This window comes from Moschus berezovskii, chromosome 6, assembly GCF_049115385.1.
Source record: "Moschus berezovskii isolate FMDL1 chromosome 6, NW_MosBer_1.0, whole genome shotgun sequence".
NCBI lineage: Eukaryota > Metazoa > Chordata > Mammalia > Artiodactyla > Moschidae > Moschus > Moschus berezovskii.
Window position 1 is genome coordinate 113,704,818 of NC_142465.1, and position 20,751 is coordinate 113,725,568.

Genomic DNA, 20,751 nt, shown 5'->3' on the forward strand with positions numbered 1-20,751 from the left:
TATGGGGATGACTCTTGGCCCTGAAACCTTAACCCTGAATGAACTCCCAGTCAACAGCCAGCACCAACTTGCCAGTTGTCAGTCATGTTAGAACTGGATCATGCAGTCAAGTCACCCTAGATAATACCATGTATTGAGTTGGCCAAAAAGTTCACTTGGGTTCAAACGCACTTTTTGGCCAACCCAATAGAATCAAACTGAGCCTTTCCCACTAAGGTGTGCTCAGCTCACAGGTCTGTGGGCTAAGTAACACACTGTTTGAAGCCACTAAGTTTTAGAGGAGTCTGTTGCATTGCAATAACAGAGAGTAACATACACTGGTCAACATATTGTAATGTGGCAATAATTGACACACGCGCCATGTTACAGCTGCTAAAAACAAAACGCAAGGAGAAAACACTAAAAAAAAGGAAAGAGGAAAAAAGTTGTCTTCAGAAGGCAAGCATCAGACTCAACAATGAAGCTCAACAATGGACAGAGATAATGAGATGACATCCTTATAGAATTAAAAGAAAATAAATGGCATTAAGAATTCTACACCCACAAAAAAATTTCAAGTATGAATTTGAAATTAAAATATTTCACCAAACAAAGTATAAAAAGGAAACAGGTTGATTGTTTTATTAGTGGACCCAAACAAAAAAAATATAAATGGATTCTCTTCAGGTAGAAGGATCTTGACCCTAGGTGGGTGGTCAAAGAAGCAGGAAAAAAAAATTAAGCACCACAAAAATGGTAAATATGGGAGTAAATCTAAATAAATACTGAAAGTATAATGTCTTATTGGATTTAAATTAAAAATACTATAAAAACAACAGATGGCATAGAAGTCTTGATGGGGATAAATGGAGTTAAAGGGTTCTAAGACCCCTTTATTGTTCTGGAAGATGTCAAAGTACCAATTATAGTTCTGTAAGATCAAGGAAGGAAAGTTATGACCAACCTAGATAGTATATTAAAAAGCAGAGACATCACTTTGCCAACAAAGGTCCATCTAGTCAAGGCTATGGTTTTTCCAGTGGTCATGTATGGATGTGAGTTGGACTGTGAAGAAAGCTGATCACCGAAGAACTGATGCTTTTGAACTGTGGTGTTGGAGAAGACTCTTGAGAGTCCCTTGGACTGCAAGGAGATCCAACCAGTCCATCCTAAAGGAGATCAATCCTGGGTGTTCATTGGAAGGACTGATGCTAAAGCTGAAACTCCAATACTTTGGCCACCTCATGCCACTGGAAAAGACATGCTGGGAGGGATTGGAGGCGGGAGGAGAAGGGGACGACAGAGAATGAGATGGCTGGATGGCATCACTGACTCGATGGACATGAGTTTGAGTGAACGCCGGGAGTTGGTGATGGACAGGGAGGCCTGGCCTGCTGTGATTCATGGGGTCGCAAAGAGTCGGACACGACTGAGCGACTGAACTGAACTGAACTGAAGGTCAAGGATCATCGAAAAAGCAAGAGTTCCAAAAAAACATCTATTTCTGCTTTATAGACTATGCCAAAGCCTTTGACTGTGTGGATCACAATAAACTGCGGAAAATTCTGAAAGAGATGGGAATACCAGACCACCTGACCTGCCTCTTGAGAAATCTGTATGCAGGTCAGGAAGTAATAGTTAGAACTAGACAAGGAACAACAGACTGCCAAATAGGAAAAGGAGTACATCAAGGCTGTATACTGTCACCCTGCTTATTTAACTTATATGCAGAATACATCATGAGAAATCCTGGGCTGGATGAAGCACAAGCTGGAATCAAGACTGCTGGGAGAAATATCAGTAACCTCAGATATGCAGATGACACCACCCTTATGGCAGAAAGTGAAGAAGAACTAAAGAGCCTCTTGAAGAAAGTGAAAGAGGAGAGTGAAATCATGGCATCCGGTCCCATCACTTCACGGCAAATAGATGGAGAAACAGTGGAAACAGTGGCAGAATTTATTTTGGGGGGCGCCAAAATCACTGCAGATGATGACTGCAGCCATGAAATAAAAAGACGCTCACTCCTTGTAAGAAAAGTTTTGACCAACCTAGACAGCATATTAAAAAGCAAAGACAGAGTTCGATCGGTAGCGGGAGCCGAGAGCGGACCTCAGAGAGCCCTGAGCAGCCCCACCGCTGCCGCCGGCCTAGGTAGCATCACACCCCGGGAGGAGCCGCAGCTGCCGCAGCCGGCCCCAGTCACCATCACCGCAACTAGGAGCAGCGAGGCCGAGACCCAGCAGCCGCCCGCCGCCCCCCGCGCCGCCCCCACCCTCAGCGCTGCCGACACCAAGCCCGGCCCGACGGGCAGCCAGCGGCGCAGGGAGCGGCGGCCCGGAAGCCTCACATCGGCGGCGCCTGCCGGCAGGGACAAAAAGCTCAGCAATGAAGGTTTTGGGAACAGTAAAATGGTTCAATGTAAGAAACGGATATGGTTTCATCAACAGGAATGACACCAAGGAAGATGTATTTGTACACCAGACTGCCATAAAGAATAACCCCAGGAAGTACCTTCGCAGTGTCGGAGATGGGGAGACTGTGGAGTTTGATGGTGTTGAAGGAGAAAAAGGTGCGGCGGCAGCAAATGTTACCGGCCCTGGTGGAGCTCCAGTGCAAGGCAGTAAATACGGAGCAGACCATAACCATTATAGACGCTATCCACATGGCACGGTTCCTCCACGCAATACCAGCAGAATTACCAGAATAGTGAGAGGGGGGAAAGGAAGGAGGGATCGCAGAGAGCTCCCGAAGGCCCGGCCCTACAGTGCCGGCCCTACCGCAGGCGGAGGTTCCCACCTTACTACATGCGGAGGCCCTATGGGCGTCGACCACAGCACTCCAACCCTCCTGTGCAGGGAGAAGTGATGGAGGGTGCTGACAACCAGGGTGCAGGAGAACAGGCTAGACCAGTGAGACAGAATATGTATCGGGGTTATAGACCACGATTCCACAGGGGCCCTCCTTGCCAAAGACAGCCCAGAGAGGACAGCAATGAAGAAGATAAGGAAAATCAAGGAGATGAGACCCAAGGTCAGCAGCCACCTCAACGTCGGTACCGCGGCAACTTCAATTACCGACGCAGACGCCCAGAAAACCCTAAACCACAAGATGGCAAAGAGACAAAAGCAGCCGATCAACCAGCTGAGAATTCGTCTGCTCCGGAGGCTGAGCAGGGCAGGGTTGAGTAAATGCTGGCTTACCATCTCTACCATCATCCGGTTTAGTCATCCAACAAGAAGAAATGAATATGAAATTCCAGCAATAAGAAATGAACAAAAGATTGGAGCTGAAGACCTTAAGTGCTTGCTTTTTGCCTGTTGACCAGATAACTAGAACTATCTCCATTATCTATGCAGCATGGGGTTTTTATTATTTTTACCTAAAGACGTCTCTTTTTGGTAATGACAAACGTGTTTTTTTTTAAAAAAAAAAAGAAGCCTGTTTTTTTCTCAATACACCTTTAAAGGTTGTTAAATTGTTTCATATCTGGTCAAGATTTTTTCATATCTGAGATTTTTTTAAGAACCTCATTTTTAATTTGTAATAAAAGTTTCAGTTCAGTTCAGTTCAGTCGCTCAGTCGTGTCCGACTCTCTGCGACCCCATGAATCACAGCACGCTAGGCCTCCCTGTCCATCACCAACTCCCGGAGCTCACTCAAACTCATGTCCACAGAGTCGGTGATGCCATCCAGCCATCTCATTCTCAGTCGTCCCCTTCTCCTCCCGCCCCCAACCTTTCCCAGCATCAGTCTTTTCCAGTGAGTCAACTCGTACAGCTTGATTTTTTCAAAAAAAGAAGTCAACAAACTGCAAGCACCTGTTAATAAAGGTCTTAAATAATTGTAAAAAAAAAAATTAAAAAAAAAAAAAAAAGCAAAGACATTACTTTGCTAACAAAGGTCCATCTAGTCAAGGCTATGGTTTTTCCAGTAGTCATGTATGGATATGAGAGTTGGACTATAAAGAAAGCTGAGCGCTGGAGAATTGATGCTTTTGAACTGTGGTGTTGGAGAAGACTCTTGAGAGTCCCTTGGACTGCAAGGAGATCCAACCAGTCCATCCTAAAGGAAATCAGTCCTGAATGTTCATTGGAAGGACTGATGCTGAAGCTGAAGCTCCAATACTTTGGCCACCTGATGCGAAGAGCTGACTCACTGGAAAAGACTCTGATACTGGGAAAGGTTGAAGGTGAGAGGAGAAGGGCATGACAGAGAATGAGATGGCTGGATGGCATCACCAACTCAATGGACATGAGTTTGAGTAAACTCTGGGAGTTGGTGATGGACAGGGAGGCCTGGCATGCTGCAGTCCGTGGGGTCGCCAAGAGTCAGACAGGACTGAGCAACTGAACTGAAGGCCAAGGATGTATGTTACAATCTCTAGGGTTCTATCAAGAACTATGAAGGGTTTCAGATTTTACCCTAGTTGCAAACTAACAAGTGAGTCTGACACAGTTTCATGGATGCTGGCAGAAGACACAAGATTCCTGGATCAAAGACAAAGGGCAACTTATTACTCACAGCAATAGCATTTGTGCCAGAGGATCAGCGTTTGTGCCAGTTCTCTGGGATCCATTTCCCAGAGGGTGACATGAAGAGGGTCAGGTGACACCTGCTCATGTTGCCTTAGAAGAGAGAAACCCTGAGTGCAGGGAACTTGAATCTGTTAAAAATCATCAATGAGAACATCTGTCTAAGCTTTGCTCTGGAGGAAAACATTATCTTGATTACACAAAGAGTAAGCAAACCTATACTTTGCTCTAGAAAAAGACCCTACCTCTATCTTCCATGGCTGTTCACAAGACAAACATCCTTGTAAAGGTAGTGTGGAACAAAGGCAGTCAGAGTCTCTGCTTGTAAGATGTACAGAAACACAAAAGGCCCATGGAGAACTACCTCCCAAAAGGTATCATTAAAAGATAGTAATAGAGTATAGATTTCCAAGCTAATAAAGGTGGGTAAAATGGAATAATAAGAAGAAAACATTCAATCATGAATTGCAAAAGCACTATGCTAAGTGAAAAAAGTCAGATTCATAACATTACAGGCTGTATGATTAAAATGAAAGCTCTCAGAAAGCTGGGAATAAAAAGGAACATTCACAATGCAACAGAACAACACATGGAACCAACAAAGGTGTGTATCTGGGTGTTACTTTTGAATCCTGCAACTTTACTAAATTCATAGATCAGCTCTAGTAATTTTTCTAGGGTGTGTGTCTGGAATAATGCTCATCCTCTTGCTCAGTTGCTAAGACACACACAACTCTTATGACCCCATAAGAGTCTGTCCATAGGATTTCCCAGACAAGAATACTGGAGTGGGTCGCCATTTCCTTCTTCAGGGAATCTTCCCAACCCAAGGATGGAACTCACATCTCCTGTATTGGTAGGCAGATTCTTTACCACTTAATCCACACAAGTGGCAAAGAATCCACACAATCTTGAAATACAGACATGCAAAATACCCCTGCCAAAACGCCGCAAGGAAAAGAACTTTATGTTTTAAATGTTCAAGACAACTGAGCAGGTAGTTGCCCGAAGAGGACTGCCAAATGGTCAATCAACATATCAAAGGGGCTCAACTGCATATGTCATCAAGAAAAGGCAAATTAAAACCATAATTACATACTACTACAGACCCAACAGATCAGAGGATGTGACGTAACAGGAAATCTCAATTGCTGCTGGTAGGATATGAGATGGGCATTATTCATGGACATTGAGAATATGTACTGTCAACCCAGCAATTCCACTCCTGGATAGATGCCCAACAGAAACACAGGCATGTATGCACCAAAACCAGAGACAACCAAAATATCTGATAACACCAACAAATACATAAAGTTAGGCTGTAGTTATACAATGGAATTCTACCGCACTGAAAATGACTGACACAGCAATGTGCAAAGTGCAAACCTCCAGACAAATGCTGGTCAAAGAAGCCAGACACAAAAGCAATGATAAAAGTTAGATTAATGAATTACCTTGCAGGGCGGGTGCTTCCGGGGTGCTGCAATGTTCTCCTTCTTGATAAGGGTGGTGTGATTTGTCACAAATACCTCAGTAACCATCACTCCTGGGTATATATCCAAAGAAAATAAGAGCACTAATTCAAAAAGACACCTGTGCACCAACGCTCATGGCAGCATTATTTACAATTGCCAAGTTACGGAAGAAACCTACACGTGCATTGACAGATGAACAATGGAATACTACTCAGTCATAAAAAAGAATGACATTCTGCCGTTTGCAACAGGGTGGACCTATACAGTATAATGCTTAGTGAAATAAATAAGACAGACAAATATAAGATGTTATCACTTATCTATGGAATCTAAAGAATAAAACAAATGAATGTATGTATCAAAACAGAAACAGATTTACAGACGCAGAGAACAAACTATCGGTTACTACTGGGGAGCATGAAGAGAAGAGGGGCAAAATAGGGGAAGGGGACTAAGGGGTACAAACAACTACGTGCAGGGACTGCCACAGTGCTCCAGTGGCTAAGAATCTGTCTTGCAATGCAGTGGACACAGGTTGCATCCCTGGTCGGGGACCTAAGATCCCACATGCCACGGGCAACTAAGCCCCCGTGCCACAACTAAGACCCAGTGTGGCCAAATAAATAAATATTAAAAACATAATCAAATAGATGGCAACAAGGATAAATTATACAGCACAGGGAAATAAAGTCACTGTTTTGTAATAACTTTAAATGGATTATAGTCTATAAATATATTGAACCACTATGTCATAAACCTAAAACTGTAAATCAACTAGTCTTAAAAAAAAAAAAAAACCAGAACATAAAAAAACAAAGAGAACAAACAGGAGGAGAGGAAATGATGGTGAAATATGTCAAACAGAGGAAAACTGCCTGAATGCGGGCCGTGCCTGAGGGGGAAAGTGGAGCTAAGGAGATTTTTTTTTAAAGCTTATTTGTACAGCAGTAGGAAATATCTAGTGAAGAGGGGGGAATTACGTGGGAGAGAGAGGAAAGAACTGCTGAACTGATGTCCTGACGCGGAGAGGGGATGATGACCTGGAGGCGGGCAGGGCCTGGATCAGACGCACGGCTGGTGTGTCCCAGTCACGACAGGGAAGCGCCTGGAGGTGGGCACAGGTTGGGGCCGACGGGGTGGAGGGGCACTTCTCATCCTCTGGTTTCTGCTTTCTCAGTGAGACGGAAGCCAGGTCATCAGCGGAGAGTGAGCATGGAGGGGAGGGACTGGAGGTGGGGAGGGAGGTGGAGGAGGGAGGACCAGACGCGCCTTCCAAGAGAACCAGGGAGTTTCTTTATTCATTTGGAGGCTTAGTTATCTCACGGCATCCCGACCGGGGATGGAACCGGTGTCCTCTACATTGCAAGGCAGATGCTTAACCACTGGGCCACTAGGAAAGTTCCTACATGTAGGCTTGCCAAACGCACAGGCTTGCATCCACCCTGAGATCTGAAAGTGAGTGGTCAGTGTGGAGGGGTGTTCCTCAGCCACGGTGGAGAACTGGAATTAACTTGTGTTGGGGTTTTGCCAAGTAAAACGTGATGAACAGAGAGGACGACAGGAAAGCAGAGTGTATGCAAGTGTGTGAAGACAGTGATGTGCTGTGGAGTTTACAATAGGTAAGGAGTGAAATTTGGAAAACTCAGCAGCGGCCACAGGGCTGGAAAAGGTCAGTTTCATTCCAATCCCAAAGAAACGCAATGCCAAAGAATGCTCAAACTACCACACAGTTGCACTCATCTCATAGTAAAGTAATGCTCAAAAATCTCCAAGCCAGGCTTCAACAGTATGTGAACCGTGAACTTCCAGATGTTCAAGCTGGTTTTAGAAAAGGCAGAGGAACCAGAGATCAAATTGCCAACATCCATTGGATTATCAAAAAAGCAAGAGAGTTCCGGAAAAATATCTATTTCTACTTTATTGACTATACCAAAGCCTTTCCACAATAAATGGTGGAAAATTCTGAAAGAGATGGGAATACCAGACCACCTGACCTGCCTCTTGAGAAATCTGTATACAGGTCAGGAAGCAACAGTTAGAACTAGACATGGAACAACAGACTGGTTCCAAATTGGGAAAGGAGTACGTCAAAGTTTATATTGTCACCGTGCTTATTTAACTTATATTCAGAGTACGTCATGAGAAACGCTGGGCTGGATGAAGCACAAACTGGAATCAAGATTTCCAGGAGAAATATCAATAACCTCAGATATGCAGATGACACGAACCTTATAGCAGAAAGCAAAGAAGAACTAAAGAGCCTCTTGATGAAAGTGAAAGAGGAGAGTGAAAAAGCTGGCTTAAAATTCAACATTCAGAAAACTAAGATCATGGCATCCGGTCCCATTATTTCATGGCAAACAGAAGGGGAAACAGTGACAGACTTTGTTTTTTGGGGCTCCAAAATCACTGCAGATGGTGACTTCAGCCATGAAATTAAAAGATGCTTACTCCTTGGAAGAAAAGTTATGACCAACCTAGACAGCATATTAAACAGTTGAGACATTACTTTGCCAACAAAGGTCCATCTACTCAAAGCTATGGTTTTTCCAGTAGTCATGTATGGATGTGAGAGTTGGACTACAAAGAAAGCTGAATGCCAAAGAATTGATGCTTTTGAGCTGTGGTGTTGGAGAAGACTCTTGAGAGTCCCTTGGACTGCAAGGAGATCCAACCAGTCCATCCTAAAGGAGATCAGTCCTGAGTGTTCATTGGAAGGACTGATGTTGAAGCTGAAGCTCCAATACTTTGGCCACTTGATGTGAAGAACTGACTCACTGAAAAGATCCTGATGCTGGAAAAGATTGAGGGCAGGAGGAGAAGGGGACGGCAGAGGATGGCATGACAGAGAATGACAGGTTGGATGGCATCACTGACTCAATGGACATGAGTCTGAGTAAACTCCAGGAGTTGGCGATAGGACAGGGAGGCCTGGCATGCTGCAGTCCATGGGGTTGCAAAGAGTCGGACACGACTGAGCGACTGAACTGAACTGAACTGAAGGAGTGAAATTCACAATAGGCGTGGGGACGGTAAAAAGGCGGCAGGGTCATTGCCTCATCTGCAGCGGGACACCAGGCATTCGGAGTACCAGAGGGAAGGAGCGGTTTAGTCAGGAGGCAGAGGTCGCAAAGTGGGATGCTTGGTGTTTGTATCTGTGGAAGAGCTGCTGTTACTGGTGATGACTGGGCTCAGGCATCGGCTGTGTGGTCAGGCACCAAGAGCCTTGGGTGCTAGGCGAGGCACCCTGTGAATGAAACAGTAACCAACAGTCAAGCCAGGAGCAGTGATGGCGCGAGGCGGGTCCGAGCCATGGGCTCACGTCTTCGAGGATCTGGGGGAGATGCCTGCCGCCAGGGGGGAGAGTGGGTGTTAGCCTAGGATGCGGTGCGCTTCACGGCTGAGGGGCGAAGAGGACGCGACCCCACCTCCAGGCCCAGTGGGAGGGAACCTGGGAGGGAAAACTCTTGGGAGGTCTGCAGAGAAGCAGTGCCCTCGGGTGGAGTCAGGTCCAGGTTAGAACAAGGAGCTGAAAGAAAGATCTGGAGAAAAGGGGAGGATCTAGCAGACCCATGGGGCAGTGTGTTTTCTCTCTTCTAGAACGAGGCTGCAGACTTAAGCTCCCTGGCATCAGCATGGGGAAGCCTCTGCTTTGGTGGAAGGGGCCTGTGGATAAAGGGGCCCCTTATCCAGGGGGCCTGTGGTTCAGGAAATGGTAGGCAAATGCATGTATATGCATTTCGCGCAGGGACAGGGAACCCTGAGACTCTCAAGGGGGTCCTGGACTGAAAACTGACCAAGAACCTTTGGGTTAGAGGCTTTCTAACTCTCCCTCCTCCCGCCCTCAGTGACTTTGCTCTGAGGCACTCTCAGGCCTTCTCCTGTTGAAATCTTCCTCACCCTCACGGGCCATCTCTAACCCAGCCACCCCAGAGAAGCCTTTCCCATCTCCTGTCATGGACACTTTGACCTTCAGTGGTCATGGGTTGGTCCAGCCATTCAACCAAAGTTTAATGCCGTGTAGTTGTTCAGTCGTGTTCGACTCCTTGCGACGCCATGGACAGTAGCCTGCCCGGCTCCTCTCGCCATGGGATTCTCCAGGCAAGAACACTGGAGTTGCCATTTCTTTCTTCAAGGCATATAGTCAGAAACCAGGGAAAGGTAGACGGTAGGGACACTGAAGCCGCGCACACTTTGCATCACCTCCTCTGAGATGGTAACAGTGTTAAATGTTGTTCTTCTTGTAACCTTCATTCAGAGACAGACAGCAAAGTTTCACAGACGGATGGTTGTAGTTCAGCGGACCACCAAGGACAGAGTCCCAGGGTTCAAACGCCTGCCAAGTACTGGATAGTAGCTGGGGGTTAACAGAAATGACTCAGACCCAGTCCCGGGAGCTCTGTGGGCTGGTGGGGGAGACAGATGGGCAATCTAAAACAAGAGGGGCGGACAGAAATTCAGGCAGTGGTGAGGGAGAAGAGAAGGGTAAGCACAGGCTCACAGAGCAGGTGCCCGAGAGTCGCAGGCCAAGGAGTATGGGGAGAGCGCCAGGGCAAAGAGAAAGTATAGAGAGGAGAGGTCTGTGCAGGGAACGTGAGTCTCACATGAGCCTCTTAGGACACTCAGTCCACTGAATGCGGGTCCTAACCCACCTTTTCTGGCCACTGCCTGAGCTCCTAGAGGGCACAGACCTGCCCTTGGTGGAGACAGGCTACGGGCTGGATAAACAGTGAATGGGTAAACCCCAGGGTGTGTGTCCAGGCAAAGTCCCAGCACAGAGGGCCTCAAAAGTCAACCCCCTAGGAGCCAACCCCTAGGGGGAAGTCAACCCCCTTCCCTGGTGGTCCAGTGGCTAAGACGTCATGCTCCCAGTGCAGGGATTCTGGGTTCAATCACTGGTCAGGGAACTAGATCCTACATGTAGCAATCAAGCGTTCACATGCTGCAACTAAGACACGGTGCGGCCAAATAATTAGAAAGAAAAAAAAAAAATCAGTCCCCTTTTGAGAAGAGAAGGTCACATGTCACATGTGCTTTGATCATTCCTCCCAGGATTCCAGGGAAATGCAGCCCTGCTTCTGTTGAGATACCAGTGGGAGGCTGGTGGGGCTCATCAAGGACCATATGTCACAAGTCAATGTCAGCAGCAAATGATTAACTCATACCAGGAGGAGAAGTAGGGACGTTATCACAATGTACACAGCGGTGGTACAGGTGACCGCCGCGGGGCTCATCCCAGAAGAGCCAGACGCCTGGCCCATATGCCAGGCCGGGGGCCCAGGATGGGCCCGGGGGGAGCTGGACACTGCCCCCCGCAGCTCATCCCACTGCAAAGGGGCCCGCCTGGATGAAAAGGAAGAGGTGGGTCCTCAAGATAGAATGACTGGGTCTGAAGTTCGGCTCTGCTATCCAGCGGCTTTGTGACTTCAGCAAGTTACTTAAATTCTCCGAGCTGTGTTTCCTCCTCTGGAAGGAGGGGTCAGTGACAGCCCTGCCTTGGGGGACGGTCGTGAAGATGAAGGGAGCTGAGAGTCAGACCAGTGACTCACACACACTAACATAACGCAATTCTGTCAGAGTTGCATCTATACCAGCCAGCATCCAGCTCTCCATCCATAGCGATGCTGTAGGACTCCCAGGCCTTTGGAAAAGAAACCTGAGGATTCAGAAGACCCCAACCCCCTCCCCCATCCCGGAGCTCTGCAGCTATAGAATAGGAGCACTTCCACCTGGAAGCAGGGCCTGGACAGCCCCATCCCACACATTTAAGTACTCTGGCCATCATTCAAAGCCCTCCAGCAAGGAAAGGAGGAAACTTAAAGACAGAACCTTGACCCCTTGAAGAGGAAGTCCAGTACCCCAAGCCTGCTCTCCACAAAGTGCAGGGTGTTCGGAGCAGTGGGGTGCAACCCTCCACCGCCACGATGACGACCCCCCAGTGAGAAGCTTAGGGTCAGGCACAGCACGCCCTCGCCACAGCCCTCACTCCTAGTCACTCCCAGGCCTTGGCATCACCATTTCCGCAGCTCTTTGGGAACCCAGCTCCAGCATTCCACCCTCTAACCTCCACTTCCCGCCTCCCAGCTCACTCCCTGGATCACAAGACAACCTGCCAAGTGAAACCAATGAAGAAGGGCCATCAGCATCAGCCCAACTCAATGCGAGTCTGCCAAGCTCCCCCAAGTTCCTTGCCTTCTGGGTCCTTGGCCTCTCCTCTCCCCTTTTCTCAACTGGCTCTGCATCTGCTCGGTTCCCTCAGCCCTGTCCTGGCTTCCTACCCTTTCCTCTAGCCCACGGAGGGGGCCCAGCATGCCCTGATAAGTACAGGCATCCACCCCTTCCAGGCTCCCCGCAACAAACCTCGGCCAACCAGCACCTACAAGGACAGTCATGCCTTAACGACCCAGGACTACCTGTGATCCCTGGACCTTTCCTGATGTGGCCTTCTCCACGTTCTCATCCTTCCTGCCTCCCTCCATCCACGTGGGTCAAGCCTCAGGGCAGGAAAACAGTCGTCCAGCCCCAGTCTCTGCTGCCAGGATCCTGATGGGCCTGAAGTTATCCAGGCCAGGAAGTCCCTCCCTCCTTTCTAAGAGCGGCCACTACACCCATCACAGACCCCTCAGATGTCGACTGGAAGAAGCTGCTGTGAGTCAGGGGACCTCCAGGCTGAGACCTGGGAGGAGTCAAGGGAGCAAAGTGGGGGTGGGCGAGGGGCAACTGACCATTACCCACCGGAATCCGTTCTGGGGGTTCCTGGGGTTGACCAGGATGCAGTCCCATGTGCGGTTTGGAGAGTTCTGGAACAGAATCAGCTGCCCTTCCTCTCGGACCCGGCGGTGCGAGTGGTAGTCCTCAACGGCTACCTCCTTCACCCGGAACGGGTTCACGAACAAGTTGGTGACGCTGCTGAGGGTGTTGACCAGGCGGCCGAAGAATTGCATCCTCTGGGGGGCCGGTGGGGAGGCCCCACCACCTTCCCCCTCAGTCTGGAAGAAAACGGAGTCTCGGGTCAGCCGGGCGCGGTCTCCCATGCCCACCTCACCACGTGTGGCAGCTTCCTGCACGGGTGCCCCGCTGGCTCCCCACCAGCGCTGTCCCTCGGATCCTGGGCCTGGAGGGACCTGGAAAGCGGGGGGGGGGGGGGGGGGAAGAAAGAGAAACAGCACTGAGTGGGACGGAATGGGGGCTGATGGAAAGTTCCAGAGCTGCCACCGTGCACGAGCAAACAGTGCTGACCTGCCCCCCGACCCAGTTTCCCCAGCAGAGACTCAGTTGCCTCATCTGCGGTGCAGGGCGGTCATGATCACAGAAGGCACAGACATGAACACACGCGACAAGCGACACCACCCTATGCAAGGGGCGCAGGGCGGGTCTCACTCTGCAAAGCATGGAATCGACTTTGGGGAACTCAAAGAGCTTGGCATGGCTCATTTCGAGGCCACAACCAAAACCAGTGTCACCCCTCCACTGGATGCCACAAGGGGACCAGAGTCACCTCACACTCCATCGGGGCCATATGTCTCAAATCTTCGGTGGGGACTTCCCTGCCAGTCCGGTGGTTAAGACTAAGCACTTCCACTTCAGGGGACACAGGTTTGATCCCTGGTCAGGGTAGTGAAGATCCCACATGCCACGAGGTGAGGCCACAAAATACAATAAAAAATAAAACCTTCCGTGCCTGCTATCTCGGGCTTCCCTTGGGGTTCTGAGAGAACACAAAAGCACGCTCCTCAGAAATGAGCGTGACCATAAGACTCAGAAACACATAGGACTCAGTGACACAGGTTTGGGTGGAAGTTTTCTTTCATACTCATAGGGTCACACTGTCTGCCATGGAAATTGTTCCCAGTTTGGATGACAGAATTAGATGTTATTTCCTAGGTTCCCAGAAAATGTGCTACCTTCCTCAGGCATTGCCACCAAATCTGGGTGGCAACTGGCTGGAGGCCACCCTCTGCCTCTGTGCCAGGATGTCACCTGGCAAAGGGCGGGTAAGACGTAGGACACAGTGTGGGTGTCCTGGAGGAGTGGACACTCTGCTCTACGTGCGGACGGAGGACCAACTGCAGGCATGAAAGGAAGAATAAGAGGCCTACAGAGAATCATGAGAAAAGGGAGGCAGGGTCAATAATAATCACATCAGGAGACACTAAGCACTTACGAGGTAGTAGGCCCTGAGCTAAGTAAGCACTTAGTGGTCTCATTTAATTCTCACAAACTATATGAGGCAGATGGCCCAGGCACAGAGTGCATCTCTGAAGCAAAACTGTATTCAAATCCTGTCCTCACCACTGACCCTGGGTAAATTACTCAACCTCTAAGTCAGTTTCCTCAACCACAACATGTGGACCACAAACGTGCCTAATAATAGAACCTCAGTTCAGTCACTCAGTTGTGTCCAACTCTTTGGGACCCCATGGACTCAGCACACCAGGCTTCCCTGTCCACCACCAACTTCCGGAGCTTGCTCAAACTCATGTCCATCGAGTCATTGATGCCATCCAACCATCTCATCCTCTGCCATCCCCTTCTCCTCCCACCTCCAATCTTTCCCAACATCTGGGTCTTTTCCAGTGAGTCAGTTCTTCACATCAGGTGGCCAAAGTATTGGAGCTTCAGCTTCAGCATCAGTCCTTCCAATGAATATTCAGGACTGATTTCCTTTAGGATTGACTGTTTAGATCTCCTTGCAGTCCAAGGGACTCTCAAGAGTCTTCTCCAATACCACAGTTCAAAAGCATCAGTTCTTCAGCACTCAGCTTTCTTTATGATCTAACTCTCACATCCATACATGACTATTGGAAAAACCATACCTTTGACTACACAGACTTTTGTTGGCAGAGAAATTTCTCTACTTTTTAATATGCTGTCTAGGTTTGTCATAGCTTTTCTTCCAAGGAGTAAGCATCTTTTAATTTCATGGCTTCAGTCACCATCTGCAGTGATTTTGGAGCCCAAGAAAATAAAGTCTGTCACAGTTTCTATTGTTTCCCCATCTATTTGCCATGAAGTGATAGGACCAGATGCCATGATATTTGTATTTTGAATGTTGAGTTTTAAGCCAACTTTTTCATTCTCCTCTTTCACTTTCATCAAGAAGCTCTTTAGTTCCTCTTCGCTTTCTGCCATAAGGGTGTTGTCATCTGCATATCTGAGGTTATTGATATTTTTCCCTGCAATCTTGATTCCAGCCTGTGCTTCATCCAGCCCAGCATTTCGCATGATGTACTCTGCATATAAGTTAAATAAGTAGGGTGATAATATACAGCCTTGATGTACTCCTTTCCCAATTTGGAACCTGTCCTTTGTTCCATGTCAGATTCTAACTGTTTCTTCTTGACCTGTGTACAGAATTCGCAGGATGCAGGTCAGGTGGTCTGGTATTCCCATCTCCTTGAGAATTTTCCAGTTTGTTGTGATCCACAAAGTCAGAGGCTTTAGCATAGTCAATGAAGCAGAAATAGATGTTTTTCTGGAACTCTCTTGCTTTTTGATGACCCAACAGATGTTGACAATTTGATCTCTGGTTCCTCTGCCTTTTCTAAAACCAACTTGAACATCTCAATTCTTAGTTCACGTACCATTGAGGCCTCACTTGAAGAATTTTGAGCATTACTTTGCTAGCATGTGAAATGAGTGCAATTGTGCGGTACTTTGAACATTCTTTGGCATTGAGTTTCTTTGGGATTGGAATGAAAACTGACCTTTTCCAGTCCTGTGACCATTGCTGAGTTTTTCAAATTTGCTAGCATATTAAATGCAGCACTTTCACAGCATCATCTTTTAGTATTTGAAATAGCTCAGCTGGAATTCCATCCCCTTCACTAGCTTTGTTCATAGAAATGCTTCCTTAGACCCACTTGACTTCGCACTCCAGGATGTCTGGCTCTAAGTGAGTGACCACACCATCACAGTTATCTAGGTCATTAAAATCTTTTTTTTTTTTAATTTACTAACATTTATTAATTGAAAATAGTTTACTTAAGACAACATAAAAACCCCAGAGGAAAATATTATGCAGGGGAAAATCCAAACAGTTTATTTTTAGTACATACTTACAGTGATAAACTTCCAAATCCCCTATAACTATTCTGTATTTGAATGGAAATCTTAGGGTATAATTATTGTTTACATATTTAAGGAGTCAGTCAGTATTTAAGTCATAATTTCAAGCCACTATTTCATTTTTTAAATTCCTCATTTGAAATAATATACCCAACTTCTGATTTTAGTGGTGAAATGGCATCCTACACTAGGTGTTTCATGGCAGGAAAGAAATGGGGGAGCATGGAAGTGAGCTGTGTTTGGGGTACATGGCACCGCTTTCCACATTAGGAGGATGAAGCTCCATCTGGAACAGGCTGGTCAGCAGTGAGGTGACTTTTCCTGACCCAGTGGGCTGGAGTCAGAGTGAGTCGGTTCTGGGGGTTTGTCTAAACCCAAAGTGTAAGGTTTAAAGCAGCATGGTGTTCTAGGGTGTCAACTGATGCTCTCAGAAGATGAGGGGAGAATTCCAGAGAGACAGGCAGCCTGCAGGAGGACTTGGGTGGTGGGTTGTCCTAGTCCTCCCAGTCGATGCTGATTGGACCACCTGTCAGCATCTGGCTCTGTGGACCACTGGCATCCTCTCCTTCTACTGCCTCCCGACGCATTCGCCGGTGGCAGCCCTGAGCACAGCGAGAACGCTCGTCTAGCATCCCGCAGACCAGGACCCGGCAGTGCAGGAACACTTCCTTGTGGTCCTTGCCCACAAACTTGAAGACGGGGACCTGAAAGTGCTTTGCGAGGTGATCCCGGGATGTGTACTGCTTTACTGAGTCATCTGAAACACAGCCATCCTGGATGAGGTAGTACTTCATGATCTCGTCGATCTTGGATGTGGGGGTGGCAAAGCAGCTCTCCACCAGGCTTTCTAAGCCATTCACGTGCACCAGGGGCTCAATACCAAAGTAGAGGGAATCTCGCAGCTTGAGAGTAGGCAGAGCTTCCCGGTAAGGCTCTTCGAACTCATGGTTCTTGAAGATCTCCAGAGTGAATGGGAAGATTCCGTGACTGCGGTTCATGATTTCCAGTGGGGTGTTGTGAAGGTTGGGAACATAGCCTTCAGAAATGGTGTACAGACGTGGAAACTCACAGGTCACAGGAATTAGCAGTTTGCTGGTTCGAATGATGATGTCGCCGCTGCTCCCTGGAGTCTGCTTGGGTAGACCTGTCACAAGGTTGCTAGCCACGATCTTGTCGTTCACCACATCAACCACTGTGCCACACATCTTGAGGGAGAAGAGGATGTTGACATGGGTGCCATTGGACACACCTCGGCAGGAGGTGTTGGTCAGGAAGAGCTCCAGACCGCCAACCAGGTCCCTGGGGATGCTCACTTCGATGGTGTTCGACTTGCTGAATACAGGAACTTGGCAAGTGTGGTTATCCTCAGATAGCACCAAGCCTCGGGGACATTCACACTGATAGCCTCTCTCAGATGTAAGGCAAGAATGGCTGCAGCCACCATTGTTATTGTGGCATCCTTCAATGTCTTCACATGTCTTGCCATCACTTCTTAGCACACGGCCAACCCCACACTCACAGCGATAGGAATTTTTGAGGTTTACACATATCTCACTGCAGCCACCATTGTTTTGCTCACATTCATTTTCATCAAAGCATGTCTGTCTGTCCGGGCCTAGCACGGTTCCTAGAGCACATGTGCACTCACTGGTACCCAGGCAGCTGCCATGGCAGTCCTCATCACAGATGTCATAAAAATGACCACAGTAGACATGAAAGCAGATGCTGGGCTTGGTCAGACAATACACATAGTAGCCTCCAGGGCAAGACTTGACCTCCACAGTGGTGTTCCATAGGCAGCAGTTGCCGTTGAAGCTCGCACAGGCCTGGCGTTGCACAATGCCATCACCTTCCAGAGGGTGGCTGCCATTGAGCCAGACAGGTGCATGGGTTCCACAGTGGTTTTCTGGTATGCAGAAGGTGGGCATAGCATCCCCTGCCATGCCTGTGAAGCGGTACCACTCCCCATCCACATTGTTGTCACATAGAGGGGAACCTCGAGACTCATCGAATTGGTGGTCGGTGTTCCTCCATGGCTCGTTCAGACTGATGTAAGCAGAACAAGGGTCTAGGGCTGGGAATGAAAAGGACACCTCACAGGCACCTTGATAATTTGGATCACAGTGGCAATAGCCTGAGTTTACTTTCTTGATCTTAGATTTCAAGAAAGAAATAATCTAAAGTCCCTAAAAGCAGTTTTTTAAGATTCTTCAAGTTGATGTAAACATATCTCATAAATGCCTTTTACATTTGAAAAATTCTTTCAAATCTACTTAAGGCTCTGTGTTTGCATTGGACTAGACCTTTTATCCACAGTATTCCTCTGATAGGATAGTTGTTCAGACCAAAGGAAGTTATAATCTTACTGAACACTGCACTGGTCAGACTGGATTTTGAGTACTGTGTTCATACCTAGAGGCTATACTTTATGAAAGTAATGGACAAACCTGATGTCCAGAGGATGGTGACCAGATTTAGAAGGGAGCCTAACAATTACTGGAGAAGAAGCTGAGAACTATCATTTGGAGAGAAAAAAAAAAAAACCCTGCATATTATGTATTACTTTTCCAAAAATCTGGAAAAAGCTTGTCAAAGAGGAATTAGGTATTCTGTTACAATGACAAAACAAATTGTTATGGGGAAGTGCATTTCAGTTCAGCTATCCAATAATGGTAGTTTAATCGCTAAGTCATGTCCGACCCTTGTGACCCCGTGGACTGTAGCCTGCAAGGCTCCTCTGTCCATGGGATTCTCCAGGCAAGAATACATGGAGTAGATTTCCATGCCCTTCTCCAGGGGATCTTCCCAACCCAGGGATTGAACAGGCATTTCTTATTATGTTTTCTGCATTGGCAGGCAGGTTCTTTACCATGAGTGCCACCTGGGAAGCCCAGTAATGGAGAAGCTGTATCACAGTGTGGTAAGGTCTTCATCTTTGGAAATTCTGAAAAAGACTGGATGGTCCAACTGCTGCTGCTGCTGCTGAGTCACTTCAGTCGTGTCCGACTCTGTGTGACCCCACAGAGGGCAGGCCACCAGGCTCCCCCGTCCCTGGGATTCTCCAGGCAAGAACACTGGAGTGGGTTGCCATTTCCTTCTCCAATGTGTGAAAGTGAAAAGTGAAAGTGAAGTCACTCGGTCATGTCTGACTCGTAGTGACCCCATGGACTGCAGCCTACCAGGCTCCTCCGTCCATGGGATTTTCTAGGCAAGAGTATTGGAGTGGCTTGCCATTGCCTTCTCCGGGCAATAAAATCTTTTTTGCATAGTTCTACGTATTCTTGCCACCTCTTCTTAATATTTTCAGCTTCGGTTAGGTCCTAATTATTTCAGTCCTTTATTGAGCCCATCTTTGCATGAAATATTGCCTTGGTATCTCTAATTTTCTTGAAGAGATCTCTAGTCTTTTCCATTCTATTGTTTTCTTCTATCTCTTTGCATTGATCATTTAGGAAGGCTGTCTTATCTCTCCTTGTTATTGTTTGGAACTCTGAATTCAGATGGATATTTCTTTCCTTTTCTCTTTTGCCTTTTGCTTCTCTCCTTTTCTCAGCTATTTGTAAGGCCTCCTCAGACAACCATTTTGCTTCTTTGTATTTCTTTTTCTTGGGGTTGGTTCTGATTACTGTCTCCTGTACAATCTTACAAACCTCTGTCCATAGTTCTTCAGGCACTCTGTCTATCAGATCTAATCCTTTGAATATATTTGTCACTTCCACTGTATAATCATAAGGGATTTGATTTAGGTCATACCTGAATGGTCTAGTGGTTTTCCCTACTTTCTTCAACTTAAGTCTGAATTCAGCAATAAGGAGTTCATGATGTGAGCCACAGTCAGCTCCCAGTCTTGAATAATAGAACCTGGCAGGTAGCAAATATTCAGCACTAGCCCTCTTTAGTTCCATCACCCCTCTTTTACAGATAAGGAAATTGAGACTTACAGAACATGATGAAAGAGCTTTGAAAAGACTGTAAAGCTTTGTAACGTCTTTCCTTTCAAGATGTGTAAGCAGACTGAGTCAGTTTCTTCTCCTTTAACACAAGGACAACACTTCCCTCTCCAATGTTGTAAGGATTAAATAAGCACCTCATGAGAATGCTTAGACCTATCCTATGTCAAAATCCTTCTTTCTTCCACACTTGGGAGTTGAAAGGACAGAGAAGCTGGGGTACCTACAGCCAGAGGAGCGGGGCAGGACACTAAGGACAGCCAAGTGGGCTGGATTCCAAAAAAAGAATCCCTCAAAATGGAACACACAGCACACACATCAAAGTGCATTATAACAATTTTTGTTTTGACACAGAAATGGAAGCAACTTCAGTATCCAGCATTAGGGGAATTGTAAATTATGACACGCTTACCCTAGAGACACCACGTGGTCAGCAAAAGCTGCTACTGTGAAGGTCATAACAACTCAGGAGAAGCACGTGGTGTTGCCATAGGCTCAGTCCACCCCACCGTGCTCTTCAGGGCTGCAAGTTCGGCCCGCGAAGCCCCTGCCTCCCCCTGCAGCCTCTCCCTGTCAGGCCCCGCTGTTGGCTCCAAACTGTGCACGATTCCAGAAAACAATGTTGTTTCACGCCATCTCGCCTGTCTGCATTGCTTAGTCTACCCAGAATACCTTTTGTCTCCATTTCTAGCTGGAACACTTCATAACACAAACCACATCAAGCATGTGTGCGCCTCTTTCTGT

The 20,751-nt window shown here is 47.4% G+C and overlaps 2 protein-coding genes and 1 pseudogene across 5 annotated transcripts in view; 1 reads left to right on the plus strand and 2 right to left on the minus strand.

The window, feature by feature from the left end:
* Positions 1 to 20,751, minus strand: part of PLA2G6 (phospholipase A2 group VI) — a 61,968-nt gene that overhangs the window by 33,695 nt on the left and 7,522 nt on the right. For 2 of the 4 annotated variants that reach the window (XM_055395436.2, XM_055395434.2), the window contains exon 2: positions 12,725 to 13,113. In XM_055395436.2, coding sequence (XP_055251411.2) covers positions 12,725 to 13,023 — 299 coding nt within the window. In that variant the 5' untranslated portion in view covers positions 13,024 to 13,113. Of the gene's footprint in view, positions 1 to 12,714; positions 13,114 to 20,751 lie in introns of those variants that run through there. The other 2 variants (XM_055395435.2, XM_088837488.1) reach the window with 2 other exon arrangements.
* On the plus strand, positions 1,875 to 3,389 carry LOC148777734 (Y-box-binding protein 1 pseudogene; annotated as a pseudogene).
* On the minus strand, positions 14,599 to 19,016 carry LOC129536477 (oncoprotein-induced transcript 3 protein-like). Its single transcript, XM_055395437.2, has 2 exons — positions 18,927 to 19,016; positions 14,599 to 18,131 (listed from the first exon to the last, which is right to left on the minus strand). The coding sequence occupies exons 1-2, from the start codon at positions 18,988 to 18,990 to the stop codon at positions 16,552 to 16,554; spliced, it is 1,644 nt and encodes a 547-aa protein (XP_055251412.2). The 5' UTR covers positions 18,991 to 19,016; the 3' UTR covers positions 14,599 to 16,551.